Here is a 27,552-nt window from a genome sequence, read left to right on the forward strand (position 1 = left end):
TTCGGAAGAAAAGGCAAAGCTCGATAATTCTTATTTCATCTTTATTTTCTATAAACGTTAAAATGAAATGATTGAAGAGCGATGATGAACAACTTGTTTAATTAGTTGTGTTCTTGGTCATTATTTAGGATTATTTATATCCGTAGTTTTCTGTTTGCATGTTTTTTTTTGTTTTTTGTTTTTCTTAATTGGCGGAGTTTTCCGATCTTAATCTTGCAATGGCATTCCAAAGCTAGGACAAATATCCATTTCTTGATCCCAACTTGATTGATATTATGGAATCAGACGAGAAGACAAAAAAAAAGAAAGTAAAATACATTCACAAAGAAAACTATACTACCAAGAATGAATTCAAATATTTCTATTAACACATAGCAGGATGGGGGCAGTTTGTCCTATCGAGCCTAGAAAATAGCGACCACGACGCTGCTCAGCTACGGTTAGTGGCTCACTTAACTCGTACGCAAATTTCAAAATGGAGTCAATGCGAGGACATGGGGCATCACAAAAGCGTTGTGGAGACGGGCGAGAAAACGCCTGCTGTAGCAAGCTTTACAGCGAACTAGTACATCAAACACTTTTCTAAGTTTCTCACTTAGATGAGAGATATGGTGAGCCCATCCCCTATTGAAAGACCAAGATACTAAATACAAGCAGACAACTGAACATTCTGATTTCCTAACTACATCACCGACAGATTTACCGAAAATAAGGACCTCGCTCTTTGAAGCATTAAAATTGAGACCAATTTCGGCATATTCCCTACTAAGCACGGAAAAATTTTCCTCAATAGACGATACAGTTCCACTTAAATTCAGGATGTCGTCCGCGTAATTTAGTATGGAAAGCTTCAAACCTTTAAAAATAAAACTAATTCTAGCCTTTTCTGGAGTGCAACCAAACTATTATTATACAAAGGTGGCGACCACCCTGGCGAATTCCTTTTCAAACTCGAATTACGGCTTTACACATTACGTATCCATGACGAGTAGGTACTTTCACGACAACGCATAATCTCGCATGCAGGCTTTTAAGTACCCACATAACTGAACGATGGAGTCTTCACTGCCTCTATCAGGGCTGAATTAATACATAAAGGGGCCCGGGCGTGAAGAAATTTGAGGTCCCTTCGATCATCGGGGGGGGGGGGGGGATTTGTCCCTACTGTAAATAATTTTCAACAATCTTCTCACCTTTTTTAACACTATGGCCTTGCCACTGGACAATCCGATTCTAGAATCGAGAATTAGATTGCTGATATTTGGCTTTTCTTAATGCTTCAATACAAATATTCATTTTTTTTAGTTTTACATTCCAAATGATCAAGATAGTCAAAATACGCTGTCAGACTGTTAAAATTCTTAAAATAAGATGAGGATAAATACATTTTTCTTATTCAGAGATATATGGAGTGTTTCATTAGTATGTGTTTTGAGCTATGAGCATCCCAATGCTTTTTTATTTGTCATTGCCACTTTGTTGTTGTTTATTTTTATTTTATCTGGAAGGGGACCCTGAAGATATTAAAAAAAAGACCTGGAGATAACTCAACTGACTATTTTCTGACATGTGTCAAATATAAATCAATTCTGCTCGTCATAAAACCTAACACCAAATTTTATTGTAAAGATCCCATAGTTCATGAAGACAGTTAGGGAAAATGCCTCAAATGAATCAAATAAATGGTGGTGCTTAACTACGTGGTAAAATCTTTATTTCTTCTGTCCATTAAACCAAAACCATAATGAACACAAAAGCAACTCACAGCAGCTATACCTCCAATGCATATTAAATCCAAGTTATGGCTGCAATTGACTTATGGCTGCATTAAGCAAGCTGATAACATATCGGTGGTTTCTTAATACTACTTAACTCTACGGCAAACTATAAGAAATACAGTAAGCTAAGCCCACATTTCTTAGCGTTTAACGACCTTATTTTATTACAAGACAATATGAAAATTAGTACTAAGCTAATATCAATAATAAAACACTCAAAGGCCCGTATAATTAGAATTTGAAAACTGTTTGCTTAACTTTTCAGAGATTAATTTAGATGTGATATATAAGACTGTCTAATCTATGGGGAACCAATCAAATTTAGCTTTAAGTCCGTCTCCCAGAGAAAATAACAAATATCACCCTGCGACACAACTACAACTACTTACAGCTCACAGCAGCTTCAAGCCACCTGAGGCCAAAACAGCTACGCACACTCCTACTCCATCCTAATCTATTCAAAGCCTCCCTCTTCACAGCTTCCCAGGAAGTTCCCATTTCCCTTAAATCTTTCTGTATGACATCCTCCCACCCAATCGTGGACGATCTGCTCTCTGTTTAGCCCTAGATGGCCGGTCGAAAAGGACACTCTTCGGCGATCTGTTATCGTTAATCCGCAGAACGTGCGCTAGCCATTTCAACCTTTTTCTCATTATAGCCCTAGAGAGCGGTTTTGAATAAAGGGCACTGATTTTTGACTATAAGGTCCTTAGCTTTGATTGAAATGAGGACCACTCGTCTGTCCAAAATCAAAACATGTTCTTCAACACAAAATTAATGTTTTGCTTGTGGCGCTAATTTTTTTTTTTTTTTTTACTTGTTTATCTTACTCTTCACAACTTTTCTGCTTGTGGCGCTAATCGTTTTTAAATAACACCTGAGGCATGCTGAAAATTAAAAGATCCGATTTTCTTCAGCTTTTTAAGCTCTAGTTGATGTTACCTTTAAGCACAGCTTAGATACCAATATACAGATATGAAAACTCGATTTATTTTTGGGACACAATGCGCGGTAGCGATGCTAGCGGCTTGAGACAGGAAACTGGTATTGGTATCTAATTGGTAACAGGAAACTGGTATTGGTATCTAAGCTGTGTATGCAACAAAACAGAATTGCGTTCCCGCCTATGATGTTGTAGTACGATCTATGCGTCGGAGCGCGGGCATGGAAGAGGCGTCAAGTTCAGAGCTCTGTACCAAAGGCTTCTCATGGGCAAGATACGAGTTTTCATAACTGTATTGGTATCTAAGCTGTGGATTGAAGTCTAATTCACATGCACGTTTTGTTAGACATCAATTTCGAGGCTTCTTTATTTTCGACCATACAAATTTTGCTTCCTGTTTTAAGAGCAGCGTTGATTTGTCGAGTTTTAGGCATTGATGCCTAACTAAGCAAACATCCGAAGATGACTCGAACAACAAAAAATTGTTTTTCTAAGACGACTTAAGTCAAATTTTTGCATAATGACCTGTTTGGGAACTATTTTCTCTGCCTATTTTGGGCTTACTTTGTGGCAAGCGTTAGTCAAAAACAATATGCACCTAAATTCCTCGCTTTTAGCCACACTTGTTAATGCCTTAAATATTCTATTCTGATGTTTGATGTTTCATCCAATGTCTGATGTTTCATTTTCTCATATCATTACTTAACCAAGATAAGGATCTTGAATCGTCCGACATCTATTTTCTCTTTTTTTTCGTAACAGGTAATATTTCAGGGGAAGACAACCGTGCGTTCATACAGGACTAAACAAGTTTCAACCAACTGGACTAGTCAAGTCTAGCGGAAACTTTTAAACCCTCACCTGTTCAACTTCCTGAAAAACTTTTCATCTCTTGCAATATACTTCTATATAAATACATAAATACCTCATTAAGGTGGAAACGAGATTACAGCTGTATATAGAAATATGATTTTTCAAATTTCTCAATAGTGATATACACCTTAACATATGGCTGCTAGTGGTAACAAGTCACGCATAGCCAGTGTAAAAAAAATATTAATAATAAGATGAATATAATAAGGATTCATCTAAACTCCAAATTCATGTTTATGTCAAGAATGCCAGCTGGTGCATACAGGCTATAAAATTATTACCCAGCGTTTTATTGATGTATTATTAACAATTAGACTCTGAGCTGGTTGTAAAATTATTTTTCGAAGTACCTGCACGCAGAGGGAGATAGGCAGAATTTTTAATTACTCCCTGTACACAAGAAAAATTTTAAAAAATGACCTAAATGGTTTTTCTTCGTTTTTGACCCTTTCTCCCTTGGACAAACCTCAGGATAACCTTCCCCTTCTCCCCATACCTGAGTGCACCTATGGTTGTCATTACGGTAAAGGCTTGAAAATAACTTTTTTATGTGGATTTTGATAAAGGAATACCAGTACTAAATTATTATTTATGGCTCCCTTTTAATGTTTATGTTTGTCAGGCAAAAATGATTTACTGATGTTGGCCAATGGATAGCCAGTGATTCTAAATTCTTGTCAGTTTTTCCAATTCAATCGTTTCCACAATCACAAAGTTCACTGGTCCCTACTGGCTACTTAAATACTTAAATACTACTTAAATACTAAGGCAGTGACAAGATAGTGCTCATCCACCACATTAATATCTATACCCACTGAATTCGGTCGTTGATATTTATTTTATTGAGACCTCTTTGATTGCAAGGATATTAAGAGAACACTGTCTTAATATGATCACTGATCACTCATCTAAATGTATTTGGCTAGCTTTAAGTTTTGAATTTATTTTTTTGTATTGTTTCATGAACCACCAATCTTAAATATAATTAAATAAAAAAAAAAAATTTTAACTGAAAGTTAGGAGCAACATTTATGACTTAAAACGAACAGAAATTACTCCGTGTATGAAAGGGGCTGTTCCCTCCTCAACGCCCCGCTCTTTACGTTAAAGTTTGACTCTTTCTCTCAATTCTACTTTTTAAAATAGCAAAAAAACATTAGCGTAGAGTTTGACTCTTTCTCTCAATTCTACTTTATACAACAGTAAATAAATTTAGCGTAAAGAGCGGGACGTTGAGGAGGGAACAGCCCCTTTCATACACGGAGTAATTTCTGTTCATTTTAAGTTTTAATGTCACTCCTTACTTTCAGTTAAAAACTTGTTGTTTTTTTTATTTAATTTCTGAACGTTTTTGAATTAATGCATGTTTGATTTTGGCTCTCCGCAAATGAATAATTAAAACGAAATTTGGGTATTAATTTTTTTCCCTAAATGGCTTTCTCTTAGTATTGATCAGATGATTTTGAGAAAAAGGGTGGGGGAGGAGGCCTAGTTGCCCTTCAAATTTTCGGTCACTTAAAAAAGGCAACTAGAATTTTTAATTTTTAACGAACGTTTTTATTGGTAAAAAATATACGTAACTTACAAATTAACTTAACGTAACGAAATTCAATATTCGAGTATTTTTATTATGTATATGAGGGGGTTTTCCCCCTTGTTAACACCTCGCTCTTTATTCTAAAGCTTTAATTTTGTCCCAATTCTTTAAGATTGACCCCTGAATCACAAAAGCCGTACAATAAATAGTTGAAATTAATAAAAATACTTTAGCGTAAAGAGCAAGGTATTTAAGAAGAGATGAATCCCCCCCCATATACGTAATAATATCTTTTCTTTTTAAATTTTAATGCTGGTCCTTACTTTCAGTGGAAAAAACTTTTTCATATTTATTTTTTCATTGTTTTTTTTTATAATACTAGAAAATCATGCGCCCCCTTCATGGAATTTCTCTTCTCCCATGACAAATGCCTCCAATGGAAGATCTTCCCTCCTTCCCTCCACCCAAAAAATCCCCCTGAAAAGGTCTGTACACTTCCATTGCTATAACCATTCAACTTCCAATAACCATTACTATATGTAAACGCTGGTCAAAGTTTGTAACTTTCAGCCCCTCCCCCAGGGACTTTGGGTGAGTAAGTCAGCCCCAAAGACATAGTTATTATGTTTTTCGACTATGCTGAACAAAATGGCTATCTCAAAATTTTGATCCGTTGACTATGGGAAAAAATGAGCGAAGGAGGGGGCCTAGGTGCCCTCTAATTTTTTGTTCACTTCAAAAGGACACTAGAACTTATAATATTCGTTGTAATGAGCTCTTTCGCGAAATTCTAGGACCACTTGGTCGATACGATCACCCCTGGGAAAAAAAAACAAACAAACAAACAAATAAACACGCACCCGTGATCGGTCTTCTGGCAAAAAATACTAAGTTCCACATTTTGTAGATAGGAGCTTGAAACTTCTACAGTAGGGTTCTCTGATACGCTGAATGCGATTGTGTGATTTTCGTTAAGATCCTATGACTTTTAGGGCGTGTTTCCTCCTATCTTACAAAACAAGGCAAATTTTCTCAGGCTCGTAACTTTTGATGAGTAAGACTAAATTTGATGAAACTTATAGGCAAAATCAGCATAAAATACGATTCTTTTAATGTATCTATTAGTATCAAAATTCCGTTTTTTTAGAGTTTCGTTTAATATTGAGCCGGGTCGCTCCTTACTACAGTTCGTTACCACGAACTGTTTGATTCACCTTGGTTTGTTTCTCCCTACTCTGTTTCACAAATTTATTTTGTTTCTGTCTTCTGTCTGGTTCTATAAGTAATAAGATAAAATAAAGAAGAAAAAAGAGGAAGAACTCTTAAAGCGAGTTTTCTAGCAAATTTTGTTGGACACTCAACGATCGACACTAGATTAAATTAGAACTGAGTGTTTATCTGGCAATTTTGACTAGTTTTTCAAAATTTTGAAGAAAACTGATTTCTCACGATTTATTTTGCAAAAATAGCTATTTATAAACAAAAATTACTACGTGAAAATGACCTAATAAAACATGGGCACCAACTGGTAATTTTAAGCATTGTCCCTTGAAGTACCAAGGATATAAAAAATGTTCTACCCCCCCCCCCTCCTCGGGACCTGTCTAAGCCCATTACTACACGAAAGCATTGAGTTTTTAAGATTTTACTTTGGTTGTTTCAAATTTTGAAGAACATAAAATTATGAAGACTGCACCTTAAAAAGGAAGCTACATCTTCTTAAGCTGTTTGGTGGCATATGCTTTTAGCTTAATTTTTGCTGATTTTTATCATTTTTTTGGGGGGGGGAGACCCGCAACTACCTATGACTGTATAACTTTTTATGGAAGTCTTTTTCTTTAAGAATTGAGATCCTGGTACTTGCATCTCTTTTAAAATATATATGATGTTTAAGATTCCCCTTAACCATTTCGAACAATCAGATTTAATTTTCATCATCCTTGGTAACATCAGTAAATAAATCATCAATGAACAGTCTTTTTAGCTCTCAAAATAAAATATGCAAAAGAAAAACGACATACCTGTTTCATTTTGTTTAGATGACACTTTGGAACCCTGTATTTCAATTGGTAATGGAGGGGCCCAGAGCGAACTTTGTCTAATGGCACTCTCATTACTTGACCAGTGGTATAAAATTTCCATCTGTAATAATGTGCTGTTTAAAATATGTGGTCAGTGTGTCGTTTTCAACATTAAGCAACATCAGAAAATGCTAGAACCTAATAATTCATCTAGGAAAACCTAATTTACAATCTTACCAACATAACTACAAATCTGTGCTCTTTAAGGAAATATACTGTTTAATGGTTGAAAAATGGAAGTACTTAGGGGAGAGAAATCTTGGTCTGGAATCTGTTTCCAGGATCTGAATATTTTAACGATTTTACCGATAATTTCTTACATGTTTACTGGTATTTCATAACGTTTTGTTTCTTTTAATTTGACACTTCCCCCTTCCTCAGAAAATATGCCTGCATATAGGCCAGATTGAAAGCATAGGTACAACTGCGAACAGCCAGATTCCTAACCGATATATGATGCTTCAAAAATTCGTATTTACAACCTAATCTTCGGAATGTGTGTACACTTTAACTCCTTTCTTCTTCTTCCTACGAACGAGGGGCGGGTCATAAGAAAAAACCCTTCCCCTCTTCCCAGGGAAATAAGAAAAAGAAAGTACAATACTAAAGGCTCAAACGAAGGCATTACGGGTCTCTGAGTAGTGGGAAACTATAGTGATTAAAGTTGAACACATGTTTGAACTTTTTGCTTCAAAATTCTTTTGAAATTTCCACTAGATTAATTTCTTTAGGGTCGCTAGAGGCTTCTTAGAATGATATCTTGAGGAGCAAACGTTATTAGGAACTCTGAATAGCAGTTTCAGTTTCTTCACAATGTTTTGAATAATATATCTTATTAGCTAAAACTATTTGTAGCTTGAAATTATGTGCATTTTGCTGCTTTGATATCATCATATTGTGTCGGTAATTGTGGTCACCTTTAAATATGGCGCTCACTACGGACAGAATCCCCCCCCCTAAAAAAAATAAATAAAAAAGCATAAGTATCTTCGTTAAATTTGTTTCTGCTCAAATTTTAATACTCATACATAAATGCGGCATTGATTAGTATCAAACAGTTCGTGGTAACGAACTGTAGTAAGGAGCGACCCGGCTCAATAGTAAACGAAATTCTAAAAAACAGAATTTCGATGCTAAAAGATATATCAAAAGGATTGGATTTTTATGCTGATTTCAAATATATAAGTTTTATCAAATTTAGTCTTTGTCATCAAAAGTTACGAGCCTGAGAAAATTTGCATTATTTAGGAAAATAGGGGGAAACACCCCCTAAAAGTCATAGGATCGTAACGAAAATCACACCATCGCATTCAGCGTATCAGAGAACCCTATAGGAAAAATTTCAAGGTCCAATCTACAAAAATGTGGGATTTCGTATTTTTTGCCAGAAGACTAATCACGGGTGCGTGTTTATTTGTTTGTTTTTTGTTTTTGTTTTTCCCCAGGGGTCATCGTATCGACCAAGTGGTCCTAGAGTGTTGCAAGAGGGATGTAACGAAAATGAAAACGAAATGATTCTAACGAAAATGAAAAGTTCTAGTGCCCATTTTAAGTGACCGAAAAAATTGGAGGGCACCTAGGCCCCCTCCCACGCTCATTTTTTTCCCAAAGTCAACGGATCAAAATTTTGAGATAGCCATTTTGTTCCGCATAGTCGAAAACCATAATAACTATGTCTTTGGGGATGACTTACCCCCCACAGTCCCTGGAGGAGGGGCTGCAAGTTACTAACTTTGACCAATGTTTACATACAGTAATGGTTATTGGGAAGTGTACCGACGTTTTCAGGTTTTTTTTTTGTTTGGGTGTGGGGTTCAGGGGAGGAGGCAAGATGGGAGGATCTTTCTTTGGAGGAATATTTCATGGGGGGAGAGAAATTTAATGAAAAGGGCGCAGGATTTTCTAGCATTACTATTAAAAAAAAACAATGAAAACATAAACAAGGAAAAGTTTTTTTTCAATTGAAAGTAAGGAGAAGCATTAAAACTTAAAACGAACTGAGACTACTACGCATATGAGGGGTTCTAAAAATACTTCAGCATAAAGAGCGAGGTATTTAGAAGGAGATAAATTCTTCGCTCTTTATGCTAAATTATTTTTAGTAATTTCAACTATTTATTCTACGGCCTTTCTGATTCAGGGGTCATTCTTAAAGAATTGGGACAAAACTTAAGATTTAGTGTGAAGAGCGAAGTATTAACGAGGGGACAAACTCTCTCATATATATAATCAAAAATATAATAATATAAAAGTTTGTTACGTAAGTTAATTCTTAAGTTACGTATATTTTTTATTAATAAAAACGTTCGTTAAAAATTAAAAGTTCTAGTTGCCTTTATAAGTAACCGAAAAATTTGGAGGGCAACTAGGCCTCCTTCCCCACCCCTTATTTCTCAAAATCGTCTGATCAAAACTAAGAGAAAGCCATTTAGCCAAAAAAAGAATTAATAGCAAATTTCATTTTAATAATTTATGTACGGAGAGCCAAAATCAGACATGCATTAATTCAAAAACTTTCAGAAATTAACTAAAAAAACAAGTTTTTTAAAATGAAAGTAAGGAGTGACATTAAAACTTAAAACGAACAGAAATTACTCCTTATATGAAAGGGGCTTTTCCTCCTCGACACCCCGCTCCTTGCGCTAAAGTTTGACTCTTTCTCGCAACTCTACTTTTTAAAACAATAAAAAACTTTAGCGTAAAGGGCGGGGTGTCGAGGAGGAAAAGCCCCTTTCATATAAGGAGTAATTTCTGTTCCTTTTAAGTTTTAATGTCGCTCCTTACTTTCATTTCAAAAAACTTGTTTTTTTTTATTTAATCTCTGTCTGCACTGGGAGATAATTAACTTAATCTCAGTGAGATAAACTACTATGCGTGTGTATTTTAGTTAAATCCTTAATATATAGAATTGGTTAGGTTTGGTATTTAGTATCATTCGTGCCTGCCTTCCATAATTTTCTGTTGTAGTCGCCATAATTTTATTACTAAAGTATTACGCTTTAATCATAATTTAGCGAATTTTATCAAGATTAACATAGTTTCACTATTTTTGGCTGTGGTCGATATAATTGACAAGTAGCAAAAGTACTTATGTTTCAAGTATTAGCTTATCATTCCAAGTTGTTACTATGAGGCTATCAGTTGCCTTAATTAACATTAGAACGCTAAATATAGACGCTGGTAAAAATATTAGAAAGGTACACTAGTAAGTCAAATTACATTACATGGCCCCTCATTCCTGATGACAACAGCGATTCAAAATTAAACTCCCTCGTGTTTCTTTGAATTTGAACTTCCAAATAGTTCTCACCCCTTGACCAAGAAGATGCCCTACTCTAATCTTATGACCTATTCCGACTTGGATTACCCTCTGTGTATCTTACATAAATCTAATATTTTTTTCTGTATGAAAAATCAACTTCTTATATTTATGGACGTCAAAATAACTTTTTTTGCATTTCAATCAGACTGATCAAAATATCTTTACTGACCACATTTAAAAATAGGAAAAACTGCGTAGAAACCTCTTGTTATGAAATATTTATTTAGCCACATTGCCTGTTTCGACTCTCTGTATCGACAGATTTATTTGCAGAATATTTGTTTTATATCATTTTCAGCCAAATTTGGGACAAATTTTTGAAAAAATATATTATAACCAATATTTTATACATAATAATTTATTCAGAAACTTTTTTTTAAAACACTTATCGATAATGTTTGTTTTTTAAAATCATATAAATTTTTTGAAAATTCATATTTCAAAATTGTTATAAAATAATCCTTTAAATACTTATATAATTCGTTCTTTAATCTTATTTTGTTATTTACAAACAATTTTTGAAAACCTGGGAAGCCTTGAAATATGGTAACTCTGATTTCAGGCTACAGCTTAACATAATCCAAATCGGATTTCAGTAAGTCAATTAATTCTTCCGAGGCTTCTGAATTTCCGATCATGAGTCTCCTCAAATCAAACAGTTCGTGGTAACGAACTGTAGTAAGGAGCGACTCAGCTCAATAGTAAACGAAACTCTAAAAAACGGATTTTAAATATATAAGTTTCATCAAATTTAGTCTTTGTCAACAAAAGTTACGAGCCTGAAAAAAATTACCATATTTTAGAAAATAGGGGAAAACACCCCCTAAAAGTCATAGAATCTTAACAAAAATCACACCATCGCATTCGGCGTATCAGAGAACCCTATAGCAAAATTTTCAAGCTCCTATCTACAAAAATGTGGAATTTCGTATTTTTTGCCGGAAGACAAATCACGGGTGCGTGTTTATTTGTTTGTTGTTTTTTTTTTCCCCAGGGGTCATCGTATCGATCAAGTGGTCCTAGAATGTCGCAAGAGGACTCATTCTAACGGAAATGAAAAGTTCTAGTGCCCTTTTTAAGTGACCAAAAAAATTGGAGGGCACCTAGGCCCCTTCCCACGCTTATTTTTTCCCCAAAGTCAACAGATCAAAATTTTGAGATAGCCATTTTGTTCCGCATAGTCAAAAACCATAATAACTATGTCTTTGGGTATTACTTACTCCCCCACTCCCTGGGGGAGGGCTGCAAGTTACAAACTTCGACCAGTGTTTACATATAATAATGGTTATTGGGAAGTGTACAGTCGTTTTCAGGGGATTTTTTTTTTGGTTTTGGGGGCGGGGTTGAGGGGAGGGGCTATGTGGGAGGATCTTTCCTTGGAGAAATATGTCATGGGAGAACAGAAATTCAATGAAAAGGGCGCAGGATTTTCTAAAATTACTATAAAAAACAATTCAAAAATAAACATGGAAAAGTTTTTTCAATTGAAAGTAAAGAGTAGCATTGAAACTTAAAACGAACAGAGATTATTACGCATATGAGGGGTTCTAAAAAATACTATAGCATAAAGAGCGAGGTATTTAGGAGGATATAAATACCTCGCTCTTTATGTTATAGTATTTTTAGTAATTTCAGATATTTATTCTTCGGCCTTTCTGATTCAGGGGTCATTCTCAAAGAATTGGGACAAAACTTACGATTTAGTGTAAAGAACGAGGTATTAACGAGGGTACAAACCCCCTCGTATACATAATAAAAATTAAAGAATATAAAAGTTTGTTACGTAAGTTAATTCTTAAGTTACGTATGTTTTTTACTAATAAAAAAAATCGTAAAAAATTAAAATTTATAGTTGCCTTTTTATGTAACCGAAAAATTGCATGGCAACTAGGCCTCCTTCCCCATCCCTTATTTCTCAAAATTGTCTGATCAAAAGTAAGAGAAAGCCATTTAGCCAAAAAAGGAATTAATATGCAAATTTCATTTTAATAATTAATGTGTGGAGAGCCAAAATCAAACATGCATTAATTCAAAAAGGTTCAGAAATTACATATAAAAAAATAGTTTTTTTAACTGAAAGTAAGGAGCGACATTAAAACTTAAAACGAACAGAAATTACTCTGTATATGAAATGGGTTGTCCCCTCCGCAATCCCTCGCTCTTTACGCTAAAGTTTGACTCTTTGCCACAATTATACTTTTTAAAACAATTAAAAGCTTTAGCATAAAGAGCGAGGGATTGCGGAGGGGACAACCCATTTCATATACGGAGTAATTTCTGTTCGTTTTAAGTTTTAATGTCACTCTTTACTTTCAGTTAAAAAAACTAGTTTTTTTTATGTAATCTTACGCAAGGCTCACATGGAGTCAATAAACTTATCGAAAAAGTACACAAAAACCTCACTACACAAAAATCTTACTGACATAACACCTCACCCTTTCGCCATTGCAGCAATTTTGGTGTCTCGGTATCAGCAATACTTGGTTAGACCCAGCTGACTTAGTCGGAAAAGTTGAACAAGTTAGCCTTTTTTCAAGTTTAATAAAGTTGACCAAGTCATAGGAAGAATACGATTTATTACCTTTATGAATAACTTTATTTGCACCATGGGAGCCCCATTTTAATGTTATCAGATGCCGAATGTCTTCAGTGAACCTTTCGGAAAATCCATTACTGCGGAAAAATCTGTCTTACTAACAAGTCATTGTTCACTATGTGGTTTAGTCTATAGAAGACGTTTTAATAACAGTGGGAGGAATTTTAACAACCCAAAATGTGTAATGTTAAACGACCTATTTCTTTTCTTTTTTTCGTTTTTACAGAAGAGCTAAAAAACTGAAAATTGTTTTTCAGGGGTTTTTTTAACTGTTATCAACAATCGGTGGGATTTTTTTATACTTTTTTTAGAATGATGGTAATTTTAGACATTTGGCAGAATACGATGATATTGAAGGATTTAGTTTGGGTATTTGTGCATTATACACCACTTAATCAAGTTAACGCTGTGTAAAACTTGAGGACAAACCGGTTTCTACGTTAGTTTCTTCGTTACTTTAGAAACAAATTTGGACTATATATTTGCATATTGGGGGCGGGGAGTTTAGCGAGTCTGCATGCAAAATGTGTTACGTACAATTTTTCTGCATATTATGAAGTAAGAATTGTTTTTAACCTCAAACTGTTCAAATGCTTTACCCCTCCCCCCAATTATATATTACCCATCTATTCTGTCACTCGTCTTTGTCTTGACTCAAGCTAAGCTGAAAGAAACTAGCGACGAAACTGGTATGCTCACGCGTTTTACACAGAGTGAACTAGAGTAAGTGGCATATAATACATAAGTGCCTTAATTTGTCTTTAAAAATATATAAAATCCTTCAAATGATTCTTCCTGTGATCCGTTCTGTAACTAGGTCATAAACAGCAATTTAACCAAAGATTCAAAAAATAGGTGAATTATATGAGATATAAGAATACATATGATTAATGGTTGAAATTCTTAACACTGGGGGGGGGAGCTCAAAAGGGATTCTTCTTACTTGTATGTCGGTATGAATAACGCATAACTTTTACTAGCAAAATAAAATTGGGAAAACCTTTTATCGTTAGTATTTTCACAAGAAGTTACTAGGGTCGCTTTTTGTAATGGAACATCGATTTGAAAGAGCTGACATAAGGCAGCATTAAAAAGAAGATCCATCAGTCAAGCCTTATAAAATATAAATGTTTGAGCTCATTAAAATTTAATTCATCTCAACGGAAAGGTCAGGTGAGAAGGAACATTAAAACTAAATAAAAAATATATGTCCTGTCTCATTGTTTAAAATTTATGATGTGGAAACTTCCGCTAGAAAGATGCACAATTGTGTTCCGACATATAGACGCGGACACCATAACAATCGTTCCAGCTAGAGAGCAAAAGAAATTTTGGCTCTGCAACGTTTTTGATGGGCCTTTTTTCAATTGTCTCACTCGAACGAGTAAATTAGGGAAGTGAATTAGCGACGCTGGATTAAACTCATTTTTTTTTTTTAAATAAGGCTATGAAAACAGTTCTGAAAGGATAAAAACAGCCGGCACGAAATTAGTAATGACAATTGTTATGAATATCAAATAACAAATAAAATAATTAAATTTAGGGTAATTCAATTTGGGATAAAAACTATTTTAATCAGTTTGCCGTAATTCATCACCAAAATCTTAGAGAAAACAGTTTATAATTAAACTGTAGCTAAAAAACGCATGGCTAATTTTAACATACGTATATAGTGATGCACGGGACATTGTTAAGTTACCTGTAACAATCTTGAGGTGATTAAGATTTAACATTCAAGATTTAACTCCGCAAAACAAGCTGGAGAAAATTTGTCGATAAATTTGATGTAACAGGGGAATCTTTTTAGTCATGAATTAAACAGCTATAAGAAGAGGGGTGTCCAGATAGGTTTGTAAACGTAGGTGGGCTTCAATCTTGCACAGTATACGGTCACATAAATCATGTTCTTTACGAGCCCAAGGAACAGACGATATTTTGTCTAGCAAAGACAAATGAACAAGTAGCGATGAAAGTATTGAAAATTATAATTTATTGAAAATTTATAGAATTGCAGGCATTTTGAAAATTTCACTTAAGGCCTAGCCAAAGTCCAAGCATTTTACTCCTTAGTCAATTCTTTTTCTTAGGCGGCAACTCGGTCAAATACAAAGGTATCAGTTTTCTTCGTCGCTTTAACTAAACAAACATAAGAAGGTTGAACTTAAGTGGTTTCTCACTCAAAATTACGATTAGGCGGAGGCTATCCTTAGCAATTCTTCTAGTAATTATTTATACAATATAATTTTTTTATTTATTTATTAACCGGCGATTTGATGTATGCACGCTACTTATTCTCTAGACTCTGTTTAAACAGGTTACAAGTAACTAATACTTGACTGAATCGCTCCTGAACAATCCAAGTGGTTAGTCCCTTGGTGTAATTTATGCTTTCTCACACGCTCCAATTATAGTTGGATCTAGTCTTTTGAGGGGAATTTTTGAATTCGGAACACAAATATGTAAAGTATTTGAAGGGATTGTAGCCAGGAAGTATATATAATAAAATTAAGTTTCTGATAGTTGAATAGAAAATTTTTTGCTCTTTTTTTTATACCCCACAACAACAGTGTCAAGTATAGCAATCTAGAATGCAAACCCGAAACAGGTTTTATAATTATTTTGGAATTATAAAAAAAATAATTGTCGGCTTTAGATTTGATTAGATCGAAAACATTCATCAGATTTTTTTATTTCTATTGACATAAAAACCTCCGAAATACCAAATTCAGGAACGTCACACCAACTCCAAATGTTTAACATTGGAGGTATAAGAAGATTCCTTGAGAATCCGCCCTGACTTAAATGTGGTCGGTATTTAGATTTGTTTTCATTTAAATCCTGTTAGTGTCTGGTTTCGGTGAATATTCATAAGAAAATTAAAAATGCATTGCCTCATTTAAATTACAACAGAAATCCATAATAAACTCTTTTTGAATAAATAACATCATAAACATAACAGAGAAAACATAACATAACATAACAATCATAAACAGAGCAATAGCGACGCCTAAGTAAAGTTTACTGGTGAAACTAACCTTTTATGTTCTTTTTTTTCTAGAAATAGGAAAAACAGGATATTATATACATTGCCCAGAACTACCCTTTTTGTCTAAATCTACGCATCAATCAGTTTTACTATTCGTTGATCAATTTTTAACGGTCTTGGGCGATTTTGAAGAATCAATTTGAATTCTGATAGTTAGTTTGTTAAGTGCATTCTCTTGCTGTTATTTTTTCTATGGCTGAAAAAGGGTCTAAGTTGGCCAAATGCCAGATTTTCACCTATTAGGGTTTGTTTTAATTTGGAGTTTCACTGTCTATAATAAAAAAAAGTTGATTTAAAGAAAACATTGCTTTTACTTTAATATTTTTTTATTTTTGAGAGAAATGTAAAATTAAACCTAAGTTTTTTTTAGGTACTAGATATTTCAAGGTCGTTAGAAACGAGTTTTCTCTATACCTTGAAGTTCATATCTACTCCGTTGATGTTAGGATCCTCAACAGGTCTTATGACGCCAGCATGCAAAAGCATGGTGCAGAACTCAATAATTAGTTGTCGAACTTCCAGCTGCACAACGGAATGTCTTTGATGATTTCCTTCGTCCAATTCACTCAACAGCCAATTGACAAGCGAGTGACCTAAAATAATGATTAATATGAAACAAATTCTAATATTTTATGCATATTGCCAAACGATTACCTTTTAAAAAGAGGGAACAAATGTGCGTTGAGGCTATTTTTGCTTCAGACAAAACTGAATTTCATAATAATATTAAAATTTGTAATTTTGTGAAAGTTACGTATAGACGACGAGGACAAGAAAATCAATTTCAAATCCTGATTTTATGAGCTGCCAATTTTAAGTTCCATTTCCTAAACCCCACTTAGTTATCTATTGCACAACGTGTAAAATAGATACAGAACAAATAATTCTATAGCGTAGGCAAAGGAACAAGCCGTTAAATTGTGTTGGGAGGAGTATTAGAGCAATGTTTATCCCCTTCCCTCCCTCCCCCCGACCCATATTCTCTGGTAACAGCAGTAACTTGTTTTAAAAAAAAAACTTCGCGACACTTTCTCTTTTTAAGAGATCTATGAATATTTTGAGTTGTTGTTTGAAAATGAAAAAAGAGCAGAGCAAACAATTAAGCAGGTGATTAAGAGAGAAAGAACACTGTCATTTTCGAAAACATTCTTCGTAATTAAAACAATTCATGTCTGGCTAGATTCTTTTCATTTCTTTTGCCATTGAATAGAATGCATATGGCATGTTCAAAACTCAAAGATGGCTGATTCATCAAGTATTTGTATCTATGTAGGACACTAATTTAAACTGGGAAGAATAAGCACAAGTCCAAGATAAGTGACTGACATAACCGGACCGAATCTGCCTTCTTTGGTGGAGTTGGGGGGGGGAGAGTAATTCGGAAAAATTAGAAAAAAATGAGGTATTTGTATCTTACGAACGGGTGATCAGAACTTAAGGAAATTTGATGTTTAGAAGTATCTTGTGAATTAAAAGTCTCATTTAAAACCCCGACAGTATCCAGTGACGTTGGAGGGAGTTTGAGGGGGAAACCGGAAATCTTGGAAACCAGAAATCTTGGAAAACGCTTAGAGTGGAGAGATCGGGATGAAACTTGATGGGAAGAATAAGCACAAATTATAGACACGTGATTGACATAACTGGAACAGATCCGTTCTCTTTGGGAGAGCTGGGGGTTGTTAATTTGGAAAAGTTAGAAAAATTTTCCGACCAGATCTGTTGACATTGGGGAAGTCGGAAGGGAAACCTGAAATCTTGGAAGACGCTAATAAATGTCGTAGGTCCATAATTGATGTAACCGGACTGTATCCGCTCTCGTTATGGGAGTTAGGGGGATGGGGTTCAGTGCTTTGGCGAGTTTGGAACTTCTGGACGTGCTAGGACGATGAAAATTGGTACGCGTGTCAGGGAGCTGCACAAATTGACTTGATAAAGTCGTTTTCAACGATTCGGCCATCTGGGGGGCTAAAGGGAGAGGAAAAATTAGAAAAATCGAGGTATTTTTAACTTACGAGTGGGTGATTGGATCTTAATGAATTTTGATATTTAGAAGGACCTCGTGACTCACAGCTGAAAAACGCTAGAAAACGCATAGAGTGGAGAGATCGAGATGAAACTTGATGGGAAGATTAAGTTGATAAGAAGATGGGAAGAAACCTGATAAGAAGAATAAGTTATAGATACGTGATTGACATAGGCCTAGTTGGAATGGATCCGTTCTCTTTGAGGGAGCCGGGGGGTGTTAATTTCGAAAAATTAGAACATTGAGGTATTTTCAACTTAAGAAGGGGTAACCGGATCTTAATGAAATTTGATATTTAGAAGGAACTCATGGCTCAGAGCTCTTATTTCAAATCTCAACCAGATCTGTTGGCATTGAGGGGAGTTGGAGGGCGAAACCGGAAATCTTGGAAAACGCTTAGAGTGGAAAAATTCGGATGAAACTTGGTGGGTAGAATAAGCAAATGTCGTAGATACGTGATTGATGTAACCGTACTGGATACGCTCTCTTTAGGGGGGGTTAGGGGGTGTTGTTCAGTTCTTTGGCGAGTTTGGTGCTTCTGGACGTGCTAGGACAATGAAAATTGGTCGGCGTGTCAAGGAGCTGCACAAATTGACTTTATAAAGTCGTTTTTCCCGATTCAATCATCTGGGGGGATGAAGGGAGAGTAAAAGTTAGAAAAAATGAGGTATTTCTAACTTGAGAGTGTGTGATCGGATCTTAATGAATTTTGATATTTAGAAGGACCTCGTGACTCAGAGCTCTTATTTTAAATTCACCGGCATTAAGCCTCTGATTTTCCTTTTAAAGCAATCAATTGATTCTTAGAATTTTGCATTTAGAATTTAAGGCTTTTAGAATTTAGAATTTTGCTAGACCTCATACTATATGAGCTCTTGGCTTTTCCGACCTCATCACAAGTGCCATATGAGCTCTTAGCTCTTGTTTAGAGTTCCGTTTACTATTGAGCCAGGGTACTCCTTACCTAAAGTTCGTTACCACGAACTACTTGATTTTACTTGAAAAAATCGGTCAGACACTTAGTTCAGGAGTTAATCCTAATGAAAAATACCAAAACATGATGAAAACATAATACTTTTGAAACAAGTTCGAGCTATATCTTTGCAAATTAGAGTGTAGGGGTGGGACTAACCTAACCTACACCCCCCTCCCTAATGAGCAAATATATAGCTCAAACTATCTAATTTGAATATATTCTGTCACTTGTTTTCGACTGAGCGTAAGCTAATTGTTTCTTAATACAGATAGATAAAACCGGTTTGTTCTCGAGTTTTACAAAGCGTAAACTTGAGTGTTGGTGGTATAATACATAAGTACCCAAATTTATTTTTAAATACTTAGGAAAGCATTCAAATTCTTTTACAACACTGCCCCAAACACTACCCTTCTCTGTGCGCACCTAGACAAAGGAGATGATATTGAGCCCTGTGTATCTATATCCATGCATGTCCGCCCATAAATACCTAACTTTAAACTTTAATCGCTCAAATGTATGTCATATAAGGTGCAATGGTGCAAAACTGGGTCATTTTACTTTTAAGAGGCCATCATTTGCAGTGAGACCATATTCTTAAAAGAATTAGTCAGATACGCTAATTGTACACCGAAATTTCATGCTTCTTACGAATTTCTTCATTGATTCATAACAATTCCTCTTTATGTTTGGTTTGACGAATCCACACAACACATACTTGTTTACATGTTGCATACTATAATTGTCAACACGAATGTGAGAAGTAACTCAACATCCCTTAGCTCATTGTTGAATCCAAATTACACAGATGACAAATTTTCAATCGGCTTTGATAGGTACGTCTCCTCCCTCGGTACATTTACGCGTGAAAAGTGTCATTTCCTTTTGTCAGTTAAGATAATCTGGATTCACTACAATATAGACGGGTTGGGTTCCTGCAATGATTGGTATTTGAACTAAGTTTTAGTACTACCAAAGACCGTCGAAAAGGACTAGTCTGGAGCAAAATTACTGCCTCTAAAAACATGTTTATCACAAATTGCATGAATCACAACATCTGCATTTTGTGTTTTTGTTTTGATTCGTTTTATGAAACGCAATCCTAGTTTGCCCATATATTATTTTATATTCAGTTGTGGCGGTCCTTCAGTTTTCCTAAAGAGTAGGCTGTGCATAACTATGATCAGCTAGGAGCTTAAAAATACCTTCCCCGGCTCTAATTTGGGCTTGAGAACTATTTCCGTAAGTTTCACTCACGTAGCCCAAAGACATTTCAAGTTCATGAAAAGCCAGAATCTTGACAGGTGGAGGTAGGTACTCGGAAATACCTTTGCTGGCCGTAATTCAGGCTATATAATCGGTATCGACAGCTTCCAACTACTTTTCGGCGTCGCTAAAAGCACCTCAACTAGATGTTAACCATACACTATTCGCTTGGTTCCGGCTAATTGTTTATTAGCAAATCTGCGCGATAGTTAATTTGTGGTTTAAGAAATCAAACTAATTGCAAATTGTTTCTGCTCAGCCAAAATATCCAAAAGCTCCCGGGAAACTTCTTTCTAGATGACATCTTCTTTCTAGATGTACGCATTTGGCATAAAAATTTCTAATTTGTCTCTACTTTTAAATGAGCAGTCAAACTAATTTTTTAGCATCACCAGCCGCATCGTATTTAAAATTACCCATTCTTTTCAGATTAATCTTTATTGATTTGAAATGACTTTTATATGATTATACGATTCAAATCTTAATTGTGATTCATAAATCTATGAGTCAATAAAAGAGAAAAAATCACAGTAAGAAGGAATTTTCCAATTGTAATATAAGCTGGTTCTGTTTTATAACTTTCAAGATTGACTTAAGCTCTTACTCAGCAGTGTTGTCAGCGTAAAAGCAACAAGAAAATGACGTCATTGGGCGTTTTCGGAGTGGTTTGTTTTGGGTGAGGCCTGGAGGTTTTATTTGGGTGAGGCCATTAAGGTCATTCCTTCCGGTAGCAAATCGACTGGGAATGATGTTTTTCCATAGTTTTACGTGGTCTTCCCCCGATAAGTCTCTAGCCGTTTGCAGCTGAGTCAAACGCGAAGATATGTCGGGCGGGTGTCTGAGCGGAGAGGCAAAGTAGATGCTCATACAAACTTAGCCAAGTCAGACTTGAACTGATCAGATAGTGGGGGGAGCAATTTAAAGGACCGGAGGATCTCCGTGTTCCTTGCCCTGTCAAGGCATCTAATTCGTTCAAGTTTGCTCCGTTTTTTCTTCTGGATAGCATCCACCTTTACTATTTGCATCTGTGTCATTGCCCTTGATTCTGACGAAAATATGATCGAGGCGGCTGATTTGGGTGTGGGAAATATTTTACTAGGACGACGACCAAAGACAGAATTCGCCTTTGTCACACTTGTTCTTGTTCATGTCTGCATTTAAATTTCCATTTTAGCAGACAATTGAACTAATATAGAAAAACTGCTTGATTTCCTTAACATTCTTCTGACACAAGATATATATATATATATATATGTATGTCAGGAGGTTATATGGTGCAATACCCACTCACATCATTTTCGTCTTAAACTAGTTCACTTTTACACTACCAATTCCAGTCCAGTTAGAATTTTCGTTTTACATACAAGCTCACTACATAGATTACAACATTATGGTTAAATCCAGTAACTCAAAATGAAACAGTTAATAGTATACTAAACGAAAATAAACTCTCAAGCTCTAAAACGAAGCTTCTTCGGTCGGTGTGGATTCCCAAATTCCTGTTCTCTTGATCCACTACTTTACAAATAATGTTTTTTTCTTTTTTACTTAGAAAATTATTACTGAAAATATTCTTTGGAACAAAAAATGCTAAAAGGTACTATTTTGCAAACAAGCATTAAAAAATACAACTTGCGCGAAAAGTGCTAATAAAAGCACTGAAATGCTACTTTGATCAACAATACTTAAAAGAGTACTTTAACACTATTCATAGCAGCACTGGTTCCGATGAAAAAAAAAGAAGATTGTTCCTATAATGGACCAAAGGAGATTGACATTTACTGAAAAAAATGTGTTCAATTATCGCCCGTCTATACTTGTATTTTTTTTCGTGTTTTCTATTCGTTTTTCAACTGTTGTCTCTTGTTCTGTCTCTGTTACGACGCAAAAAATAGCAAGTATAGAATGAGAATAAACTGGTTGCTGTAGTTACTTGGTTCATCTTCATATAGCTTGTGCCTACATATTTGACAAAATTACCTAGGGAAAACTTTAAAAGGCTCAGGGGGATCCTTCTAATATGTAGGGAAAAATAGGGTGTTGATACAAATTAAAATAAAGTTTATCAAAGGAATACTTAACAAAATGATTTCTAATTTTCATTATATAAGTTATGCTCCAAAGCCCAAGGGAGTATTCAGGTACAAAAAAAACTTTGGAATCCGGTCAATGCCTCTAATATTTTGGCAACGGACATTAATTATCCATTAAACTCAACAACGGACCACAAAGGTGATACGATCTTTTTATTTTTTAGTTCAAAATGTAATGAAGGTTCGTGTCGGCTTTTCCTAAATATTTTACCAATTTCAATGCATTAGTCACGGATTGATAGCGGAACGAAAAAGGTCTTTCATAGTCATAATGAAGGTATTATTGACAAGAGAATGAATTTTGCATTAAAAAAGAAAGGGAGTTTTTAACTCCACCCTTTTTTATTCGTTTGTTTCACAAAATCGTCTAAGTTTTACAAGATCATGTTTCCGTCTGGTCAATTTGTGCAGTAAAAACAATGAGGTTAAAAATCACGGAAAAAATCCAGAAATAACCACAATTGAAAATGTTCTATGAAATGGTGTAAATTTAAACTGGCAGTATTTGAAAAAAGTCAGAATCCCGACATATTCAATTTCTCTTTAGATCTCAAGAATGACCTCTTCTAAAATATTTTTATATTCTGGTCGAATCACATTAAAGACCCTACGGTTCCATATATACCCTATTTGCAGGGGGAAACACCTTACGTCACCACGGCAGGATGCAAACGCACTAAGAGACAAAGTTCAGATGACATTACGAACAAATTTCAAATGGGGTTAAGTCTGGATATTTCGATTACATGTACAGCAATCGTCATCAGCAATGTATGAAGACGATCGCTGTACATGTGATCGACATATCGAGACTTTTATATCTGTTTTCACTGTCTAATAAATGAGCTTATCCCCACTTGAACCTTTATTTGTTCGACAGGGAGAGGTAGTGTGGTATTGGAAAAAAGGGGGGAAAATATCAGATGTCATTCAGCTGCTTAATTCTCATTCCTAATCAAGATAGCCAAGCGCATGTAAACTGTACCCACGATAAATCTAAATCTTTTTGGGTTTCTCAGTTTAATTTTCCTGACAGTTTTAGTCTACTGCAAAGAGTAAAGTTTTAAGAACAGAAATGTGCGCTGGAGTAAAAAAAAATCATCAATGCTATCTAGCATTTGGCAATTTTGTTTCCTTTTTAGGCTACCTAAAACGGTTCTAGCCGTTAACCCTCAGAAAACAGCTCTCCCATGAAAAACACCCCCCTTCGGAAAACACTCCCCGTCGAAAATACCCCCTCTGCAGAAACACCCCCGTGGAAAATAAGGCTTTCCCAATTTGAGAATTTTATTGGTGTTTTGTTTCTGTTTTGTTTTTTGTTTCCCGTAGGGAAAAGGAATTTTGGTATTTGTGTATTGTACCCCACTCACTCAAGTTTACGCTGTATAGAGATCGAGAATAACCAGGTTTCTTCGTTTGCTTTCAGCTTAGTACGAGACAAGACAAAGACAAGTGACCGAATTGATGGGAAACATAGGTGGGGGGGGCGTAAAGAATGAAAACAAAGTCATAAAAAAATTCTTACTTAATAATCTACAGAATAATTGTACCTAGCGTATTTTGCATGTAGACTCGCTATACTTAAGACTCCCTCTCCTAATGTGAAAAAATATAAAGCCCAATTTTTTTCTAATGTAACAAAGAAACTAACGACGAAACGGTTTCTTTGAGTTTTACACATCTTAAACATGAGTGAGTGGAGTATAATAGACATGTACCGAAATTATTCACGAAGAGAGAGGAGATTTCCCGGTAATGTTTAAGAATGATCAGTATTAAAGTTAAAAATAAAACAAGTTTTTGCAACTGAAAGTAAGGAGCAAAATCAAAACTTTTTTTCTGTATATTATGAAGTAAGAATTGTTTTTTGACTTGAAACTGTCCAAATACTTTACCCCCCCCCCTCTTATGTGCAAAGTAGCGAACAAAAAATGAAAACAAAATAATATTTTAATTAAAAAATATTTCGAGTATTTCAGCCCAACGTCCAAGCGCCTTTCTCAACGGAAAAAAACGAAAAGAAAAAAAAGCTTATAGAAAATAACACAAAAAGTGACTACTACTAACAACTTACCGCAGCACCAAGCTGGCTGAAGCCAACACAGCTACGCACGCTCATCTTCCATCCCAATCTATTCAAAGCCTCCCTCTTTACACCCTCTCAAGAACTTCCCATTTCCTTGAAATATTTCTTTATGACATCCTCTCAGCCCAAACGAGGACGTTCTGCTTTCTGTTTAGCCCTAGACGGTTGGCCGAAAAAGAAAATCTTCGACAATATGTCATCCTTCACTCGCAGATCGAGCCCTAACCATCTCAACCTTTCTTTCATTACAGCCATAGAAAGTAGGATTGAACTACACTTTCCGTACAGCCTACTGTTTGAAATACGATCAGTCAGCCGGGTACCCCGAACAATCCGTAGGCAATTTCTCTGGAAAACATCTATATTCATCCGCTTTTCGAAGCGCCCATGCTTCAGAGCCATATTTGACCACAGTCATCACTGTACCTTCCAATGTTTTAAATCTTGGCTTGCAGACTTATCTTCCTTTTTTTCCAAACTTTTTTTAATTGTGAAAAACGCCCTGAGCCTTGGCTATTCTATTTTTAACATCTTCACTACTCCCTCCGTATTTACTAATAATACTACCAAAGTAAGTGAAGCTGCCCACCTGATCAGTCTTTTCGTTAACCATCGTCACCTTTTCATCTTCACTTATTCCTAGCCTTAGTGACTTAGTCTTCTTAACATTAATTTTCAAACCTATTCTAACACGCTGAACTCGCAAAAATTCTAAAAGTTAATTCATTTTGCTCAGACTTTCATCTAGGATGCTTCACTCATCAGCATAATCTAAATCCATGACAGTTTTTCCTCCCTATTAGAATCCGTGGTCTCCCATTGCCTTCCTGTGCTTCTTAAGACAAAGTCCATCAAAACGATCCATATAAAGGGGGATAGAACACATCCCTGCTTAATTCCTGATTTAATACAAAACTAGTTGCTAACCTTACTTCCTACCTTAACCGCAGCCGTATTACTCTCGTACATAGCACTAGTCACTTTAATGTATTTGTCTGGTATACCAATTAAGTATAAGACCTTTGCTAAACTTCTTCTATCACTAACTAAGACACTATCAATTATTAACCTAAGAGCAAAAATTTGGTCGACACATACTCTATCTTTTCTAAAACCGCACTTTTCTTTTCTTAAAACTTTGTCCATAACATCTCTCAGTCTAAAAAGAATCATATTACTAAGGTATTTGCTACCTACGGAGACCAGACTAATGCCTCGATAAAAACAATACTTACTCTTATCACCTTTCTTATAGAGTGGTTTAATCAGGGTTTTCCTATAATCATTAGGTACTTCCCCTTTTTCAATAATCATATTCGTAATGTTCAGTAACTTATTTCTAACCTCGGAGCCACCATATTTAAGAAACTCATTTACCACACTATCAGTACCTGGAGCCTTATCATTTTTTAATCCTTTTAGCACTACCGCTAACTCTTGCTCACAAAACAAATCTTACCTCACATCCAAAGTATCACAAACTTTTTCATTTTCCTCTATATCTTTTCCTGCAACTGTATCTCGGTTTAGCACATTCTCAAATGTTCTGTCCATCTCGCTTTAACCCTTTCCTTATCACTAATTGTGGCCCGTTTCTTTCTTTAACTGGGACAAGTCCGGATTGACTACTCCCTCTTAATTTATTAACATGTCAGTACAATATTTTACTATTATGCCGTCTAGCTGCATTTCCAGATCCTCGGCAATTTTATCCATGGCCTCCACTTCACACCTCCTTAGTTCATATTTTAATACTTCCTCCACTTGTTTTACATTCCTTTTGTTTTCATATGATATATCACTCAGATAATTCTTGTATATACCCCTTTTCCTCTCTATTAAACATAAAGCTTTTTCACTCTGATTCCTTGCTGCAGTCTTAACTTTCTTCCCTAAGACACCTTGAGCAACTTCACAAATTGTTTTTCTAAAATTATCCCAACCATCTTCCACATTTTTCTCCAATTCTCATCCTGAAGTCTATCAACATCATAACTTCCCGGGAGGTAGTTACCTTCCGAAATTTCAGCTTTAAATTAACCCTAGACACTACTAGATGGTGATCTTCACTTTTAACATCAATAACAGCACTCCTGTACCCTAGTATCTTGTATTGGTCCTGCCAGTCCTTGGTTTACTATAACATGATCAATAAGTTTTGATGTCCTACCATCACACGAGTACTATGTTAAGTTATGGGCCATATTGACAAACACTGTATTGGTTATAACAAGATTGTTTTGGCTACAAAATTACAAAAGTCAGTAGTTATTACTGTTTTCTACACCAAATTTACCTAGGCTAGAATGTCATCTATTCCTATTTCTACCCACCTGGGCGATGGAATCTCCTAGTAAAAATACCATATTTTTACCTGGGATGTCTTTTTGCTCCTATAACTATAAGTAAAATTCATCTGAGTCACAGTATCTCCGTCAGTCGGTCAAACAGGGGCGTATACTACTATAACTGATACCCTGAACTTTTTAGTAATTAAATGAACAATTAGTATTCTATTATTAATACCTTCCCAGCGTAAACAAGACTTAGCAGCTTCTTTATTCATGATGAGCCCTACTCCCTGTCTATGTACCCCATCCTCCCTGCATGAGTAAACAAATTCTCATGCTTCCTACCCCTGGGATATGTAGTTTCCGAAACTCCTAATAAGTTTAGTTTGAATCCTCTGAATTCGTCAGTCAAAATGTCAATTCGATAGCCACTTTAACCGTCGTAACATTTCAAGTTCCAATTTTCATATTCTTTAAATTACTGAAATTAGTTTGGCCTCAGGAAAATCAATGATCCCGGATAACACTGCAGGACGGGGACAAACATATCTTCTCAAGTCTACACTGAAGCACTTAAGCCGGCTTAGAACCGGACAGCAAGAAGTCCCTGGGACCTCTAGTATGAATGGAGGCTTTGTGCAATC

General features: G+C 35.4%; 1 protein-coding gene across 4 annotated transcripts in view; it reads right to left on the reverse strand.

Moving 5' to 3' along the window:
- Positions 1–27,552, reverse strand: part of LOC136030141 (formin-2-like) — a 230,345-nt gene that overhangs the window by 72,202 nt on the left and 130,591 nt on the right. For all 4 annotated transcript variants that reach the window (XM_065708838.1, XM_065708837.1, XM_065708839.1 and 1 more), the window contains 2 exons: positions 16,591–16,769; positions 7,153–7,273 (listed from right to left, as the gene is read on the reverse strand). In XM_065708838.1, coding sequence (XP_065564910.1) covers positions 7,153–7,273; positions 16,591–16,769 — 300 coding nt within the window. The remainder of the gene's footprint in view (positions 1–7,152; positions 7,274–16,590; positions 16,770–27,552) is intronic.

Source organism: Artemia franciscana, chromosome 8 (genome assembly GCF_032884065.1).
Source record: "Artemia franciscana chromosome 8, ASM3288406v1, whole genome shotgun sequence".
NCBI classification, from domain to species: domain Eukaryota; kingdom Metazoa; phylum Arthropoda; class Branchiopoda; order Anostraca; family Artemiidae; genus Artemia; species Artemia franciscana.